General features: G+C 36.6%; 1 protein-coding gene across 1 annotated transcript; it reads left to right on the top strand.

The window, feature by feature from the left end:
- Window positions 1–359: 359 nt before the first annotated feature.
- On the top strand, window positions 360–5,683 carry LOC133312897 (putative disease resistance protein RGA4). Its single transcript, XM_061514171.1, is given in 3 exon segments — window positions 360–2,101; window positions 2,104–3,771; window positions 5,183–5,683. Coding segments are annotated over 2 exon segments (3,306 nt in total). The 5' UTR covers window positions 360–430; the 3' UTR covers window positions 3,739–3,771; window positions 5,183–5,683.
- The last annotated feature ends 993 nt before the right edge of the window (window positions 5,684–6,676 follow it).

Raw genomic sequence — 6,676 nt, 5'->3', positions numbered from 1 at the left:
TGGGAATAAGTTCACGCATCTCCAATTTTTTATTTTTTTTTATAGAAAACGCATCTCCAATTTTAGAATTGTGACAGAGTGAAGTTTTATTTTTGGAAACATTTTAAAAATCATTTCAAAAAATCCAAGTCGTCCATTTCATCTCGTTGCTTCCACGAAATTTCAAATAATTAAAAGTGGAAACAAGTCATTGATTGCACAATGTCATGAGTTAATTCCGTGACAGAGACAGACTTGCAGCTTCTGCGAAATTGCAATAATACATTATTAATTTAGTGGGTTCCATATGTTGACTTCACAAGTCTACGCAAAACGTCTCATGTCATCTCTCTTGTTAATCTTACTTGCTTGAAACTACCATTCCATTCCATTCTACAAACTCTTTGTTGCATTCTCACTTTCACTTTGTGAGTTACAACTCAGAACATATATGGCTGAGGCTGTCCTTCAAATTGCGCTTGATAATTTGAACTCACTCATTCAAAATGAGGTGGGACTTTTTCTGGGCTTCGATGAAGAGGTGAAGAGGTTTCGCAGCATTCTCAGTGCAATCAAGGCCACTCTTGAAGATGCTGAGGAGAAGCAATTCTCAGACAGAGCTATCAAGGATTGGCTTCAAAAGCTGAAAGATGCAGCTCACATGCTCGATGACCTCTTGGACGAGTGTGCCACTCAAGCTTTGGAGATGGAGTACCAAGGATTCAATTGTGGACCATCACACAAGGTACAAAGCTCTTGCTTATCCTCTTTTCATCCCAACCATGTTGTTTTCCGTCGCAAAACTGCTAAGAAAATGAAGATGATAAGCGAGAGATTGGATCAAATTGTTGAAGAAAGGATTAAGTTTCATTTGACTGAGACGGTCACAGAGAGAAGAACTGGTGTCATTGACTGGCGCCAAACCACCTCAATTATTACTCAACCTCAAATCTATGGAAGAGAAGGAGATAGGGATACAATTTTAGACTTTTTGGTTGTTGATGCTTCTGGTTTTGAGGATTTATCTGTGTATCCGATAGTTGGTCTAGGTGGACTTGGCAAAACAACACTTGCCCAACTCATCTTCAACCATGAGAGGGTAGTCAACCATTTTGAGCTTAGAATTTGGGTATGTGTTCCAGAAGATTTCAGTTTGAAGAGAATGATGAAAGCTATCATGGAATCTGCATCTGGGCATTCCTGCGGGGATATGGATCTAGAGCCACTGCAAAGAAGACTTCAGGATCTACTCCAACAAAAAAGATATTTGCTTGTTTTGGACGACGTGTGGGATGATAAACAAGAGAATTGGCAGAGGTTGAAATCTGTATTGGCTTGTGGAGCAAAGGGTGCATCAATTTTGGTCACTACTCGTCTTTCGAAGGTTGCAGAAATCATGAAAACATCGCCTCCTCATGATTTATCATTGCTATCTAACAATGATTGTTGGGAATTGTTTAAACAACGAGCTTTTGGACCAGATGAGGTAGAACGAGAAGGCCTTGTGGTCGTAGGGAAGGAGATAGTAAAGAAGTGTGGTGGCGTGCCTCTTGCAGCAAAAGCACTAGGAGGTTTTTTGCGCTTTGAAAGAGAGGCAAAGCAATGGCTCTATGTCAAGGAAAGCCATCTATGGGGTTTACAAGATGAGGACTCTGTCATGCCTGCCTTGAGAGATGAGGACTTTATCATGCCTGCCTTGAGATTAAGTTACTTGAACTTGCCAGTAAAATTGAGACAATGTTTTGCCTTCTGTGCATTATTTCCCAAAGATACAGTAATAGATAAGCAATTTCTAATTGAACTTTGGGTGGCTAATGGATTCGTCTCATCTAATCAAACATTGGATGCAGAAGATATTGGCGATAAGGTGTGGAATGAGTTATATTGGAGATCATTCTTTCAAGACATTCAGACAGATATATTGGGCAAAATCACAAGTTTCAAGATGCATGATCTTGTTCATGATCTTGCTCAATCTGTGGCAGAAGAGGTTTGTTGCATCACAGATGATAATAATAATGTAACTAGTACGCCCGAAAGAATTCGCCATCTCTCAACTTATAGGTGGAAGTCATTTTGTTTGCACGAAGTCAAAGCCTTGAAGACCTACATAGAGCGGTATTCCATAATGATCGCCAACTTCCATCTCAGGTATGGAAATGTTATTCTTTGCGTGTGCTTCAGAGCAAGAGGCTAAGCAATTTGTCGGCTTCGATTGGTCATTTAAAACATCTACGGTACTTGGATATTTCTCACGGTTGCTTCAAAACTCTTCCGAAATCCCTTTGTAGGATATGGAATTTGCAGATTTTGAAATTAGACTATTGTCATGATCTAAAAAAGTTGCCCAAGAGTTTGATACGCCTGAAAGCTCTACAACATCTTGGATTGAAGGGTTGCGACTCACTATCAAGCTTGCCCTCTCAGATAGGGAAGTTGACTTCGCTAAGGACTTTAAGCAAGTACTTTGTTGGCAAGGAAAGAAGGTTTCTTTTGGCAGAATTGGGACGACTGAACCTTAAAGGAGAGCTTCACATCGAGAACCTTGAAGGAGTAAAAAGTGTGATGGATGCCAAAGATGCCAATATGTCGAGTAAGCAACTGAAGAGATTGGTGCTGTCATGGGGCAGAAATGAAGAGTCCGAATTACAGGAAAATGTTGAGCAGATTCTTGAAGTGCTTCAACCTCATACCCAACAACTTCAAACGTTGCGTGTAGTAAGATTTCCAGGTGCCCGTTTCCCACAATGGATGTCTTCTCCTTCTCTCAAATATTTAAATTACTTAGAACTCATGCATTGCAAAAGCTGTTTACACCTTCTGCAGCTGGGGAAACTACCTTCTCTAAAGAGTCTATGTATATCCAACATGAGTCGTGTAATGTACCTGCAAGAGGAGTCCTATGATGGTGGAGTTGCGATAAGTTTCATGGCTCTGGAAACTCTGGAACTGGAGGAGCTGCCAAACCTGATAAGGTTATCAAGTGAGGATGGAGAAAACATGTTCCCGCTCCTTTCAACACTTCGAATTAGTGAATGTCCTAAATTGTTGGGCTTGTCTTGCCTTCCATCTCTCAGTGAACTACATATAATGGGGAAATGCAACCAAGATTTACTAATTAGTTCAATTCATAAACTCGGTAGTCTTGAATCCCTTTATTTCATTGCAAATGAAGAGTTAACTTGCTTCCCTGATGGTATGCTATGAAACCTTACTTCTCTGAAGAAACTGCACATTTATTCGAACTCTAGACTTGAGGTACTCCCAACTGAAATGGCTAACCTTAATGCTCTCCAAGCATTGTATATTAATGATTGCGACAGCCTCAAATCATTGACGGATGAAGTATTGCAAGGATTGCACTCTCTCAAGATATTATATATTGTGCGGTGCCCTAAGTTCAAATTGTCAGCAGGTTTTCGATATCTAACTTGTCTTGAGGGATTGACGATTGAGGGCTCCTCAGAGGTTGAAGATTTGCATGAGGCTTTACAGCATATGACTGTTCTGCAAACATTAGAATTGCGTGATCTACCAAACCTAGGATCCCTGCCTGACTGCTTGGGAAACATTGGCCTGCTTCACACATTAGTTATTTCAGAATGTCCCAAGTTGATGTGTCTTCCAATGAGCATTCAACGCCTTAGCTGTCTGAAAACATTGAATATTGGGGGTTGCCATGAGTTAGGGAATCGATGTCAGAAGGAAACAGGGGAGGACTGGCCAAAAATAGCTCACGTTCAGTATTGTCATGTCTGAAAAGAGGTGATTTTTCTTTTGGAATCATTTCAGGTACATATAATTTCCTTCTCCGATGCAGGTTGTTTTACTTTTTATATCTTTTTTACAAACCATATCAATATTTGTTTATGCTGAAATTACAGTGATTTAAAATAATTTAGAAAAAGGAAGAATTATGAAAAATATTATATATTTGATGCGTGATTAATACAAGAGATAAATTACTAATTCTTATTTGTATTAATAGTAGAACTTTAAAAGGGTTGAAAATAATTTTATCTCTTCTACATAAAAATGAGTGGAGTTCATTTTCTTTTTCCAACCCTTTGGGATTCGGACATAAGCGTCCATATTTATACAAAAAATAAATTCTTAAAATAAAAACACAAACCATGAAATATAAGAAAATAGGGAAATTAATCCCACGAGATCCTTTATTAATATATAATGGGTTTGGTATTTTTCCTTTTAAATGACATAAATTATGTCATTTTAGGAAAGAGATAGACACAGGAAAATAGAAATCATGGGAGAGAGAAAGTGGGTGATTTTTTTTAATTTAAAATTTAAATAATTTTTTTTTCTAGTGTCTGTCTCTCTTTAAAAGGACATAGTGTTATGTCATTTAAAATGACAAACACTTTTCCCATATATAATTAAGATATAATACGATATCATTTAGATAATGTATTCAAATTAGATATAGAGGTAGAAAATATTATATGGAATTTTATAAAATTAAGAAATAAAATTTGTTATTTTCATGAAAATTTCCAATATTAAGAGTATCCAAACAAAGCTATAGAATTCATTGTTTCACTTGTCATTTCTCCTGTTTCATTCTCTTTTTCTTAATTTTATCCATTTTCTCTCCCTCCTAACTTCCCAAGTCCTAACATCCAAATATACCTTAAATTGCTCAAGTAATCAGAACTTAATAATCACCTCTGTATGTTACAGAGAATTCAAAATACTCTTTGCTGGAATTAAATTTCTTCCATCTCCTGTTAAAAAACAACAACCCCTTTCGGTTCATGTGGTTAGTAGCTTCTTGATGGCTCATATTCCGAAGACATTTAGTTCTCCTGTACGGGTTATTAACTATTATTATTTAAATTTAAATGGACATTAAGTTTTAAAGTGCTCAACATCAATAATAAGGGTCAGAGAATTGGGTAATACATTAGAGGGATTTGATTTTCTCATGTTGTATGAGAATTGAATTCTCATGTTGTGACTCAACTAATGGTGGGCCCCACATTTATTAAAAAGAGAAAAAGAAAAGAAAAAATTTGCACGCAAATCGAAGGGTCACAACATGAAAGTTGAATTCTTATGCAACATGAGAAAATGTTTTCCCTACATTAGATTTAGATTTCAGGTTTTTATCTTATCGTACTTTTACTGCACAATATATTTTATTCTGAAACTGAAGATTATGTATGTTCTTCATTGTGTTTAGAACTCCGTGGTGAACTTTGAGAATGACAATGTCAAGATGGTTACAGCAGGTGGCGTCTGAAGACTGCATTGTCTGCATCTTTCAGCTAAGTTAGGAATAAAGTTTAGTCTTAAGTTTTTGCAGACAATATGTACATGTACAATCTTCATAGATTTGTATTATTTGCTCCTTTGTTAATTTGATCTCTTTTATTTTCCTGTCAATGTATTAAAAAGTGCATATTCATGACTTTAATTGGTAGGAGAGGTTCGACTTCTAAAAATGCTGTCAGGTTTATAGGGATATATATTGATGTCATTTGTCTGCTATTGTGCCACGTGTTAACTAGGATGATGGGTAGAATGGCAGAGGCCTTGTGAACCAACAAGAGAAAGAGAGAAACGGGGATAAGAAGAGGTTCAGTGAGGGAGAGTGACATTGGTGGTAATTTTGTGAGGTTAGAGATCTTGATATTCAGATAATGAAGAAGGGTCTCCTTGTAGCACTTTTGTGTCTTTTCTTTCTAGGCTGTTTGAGTTTATTATTTGCTTGAATGGATGTTCAAGGTACTATTCTTTTCTGTGGAAGTTATCATTTTCAACACTCTCCAGCTTTATTTCCCAAGAAGAAGAGACCATTTATTTGGTAGGATATAACTAGACTGCAATAAGCAGTGTTGCATGCAGTCAACAATCGAAGTACCTAGTGCTTCACAATGATAGTGGTTTTCTTCCACATTTTGAGGACTTTTGAGATCACCTTGTTTTAATTAATGGGTTTTATAATTTTCATTCAACATGAGAATTCAAATTTTCCTACACACCCTTCGATTTTCGTGCTGACATGGGTCCTACATATAATTTTTTCTAACACATGGGTCCCACATACTTTTTATCTCTACAACATGAGAATTGAATTCTCATTCAACATGAGAAAATCAAACCCCTTAATTAATATATGTAATCATGACGTTGAACTTATAATACATTAACAAATTCTAAAGCAAAACTGCACTCATCCCATTGAGCAATTTCTGTGCACAAAACATATATTGAAGTCGACACCATTGTAAACTTGTATCCTAGCATATTTTACAAAGCAGCACCCATACTCTACAAGGTGGAATGTGTAACATTCCCGTTTTGAGCCGGTTCAATTAATATACATATGATACAAACAGAAACAGCAGAAGACTTAACTTACGAAAATATGAGCTAACTTTTTCTTTTTCTTTAATCTTTTTTCACATGACATATCACATTGCATACTTCTTCTAATTTAATTCTTATTTGACGGAGACGAAAATCGGACAGAGTAACCTCTGTAAATCGGACAACTGGGGATTTGCAAATCTCACTCTCAAGGTACCCTGATAGACAATTTATACAGTATATGCTTTCAGACATACCAGATATTCATATAGGATCATATATCCATCCATAGGCGCATGCATAACTTGGCTCCGTGTCACTATGTCTAACAACATGCAATCCAACACATAAACATAAACTGAAT

This window comes from Gastrolobium bilobum, unplaced genomic scaffold (assembly GCF_033153095.1).
Source record: "Gastrolobium bilobum isolate Gb01-03AN ecotype WA unplaced genomic scaffold, APGP_CSIRO_Gbil_v1 utg6455, whole genome shotgun sequence".
NCBI classification, from domain to species: Eukaryota; Viridiplantae; Streptophyta; class Magnoliopsida; order Fabales; family Fabaceae; genus Gastrolobium; species Gastrolobium bilobum.
Note: the sequence above shows the minus strand (reverse complement) of the source record. Positions and strands in the feature narration are given on the sequence as shown.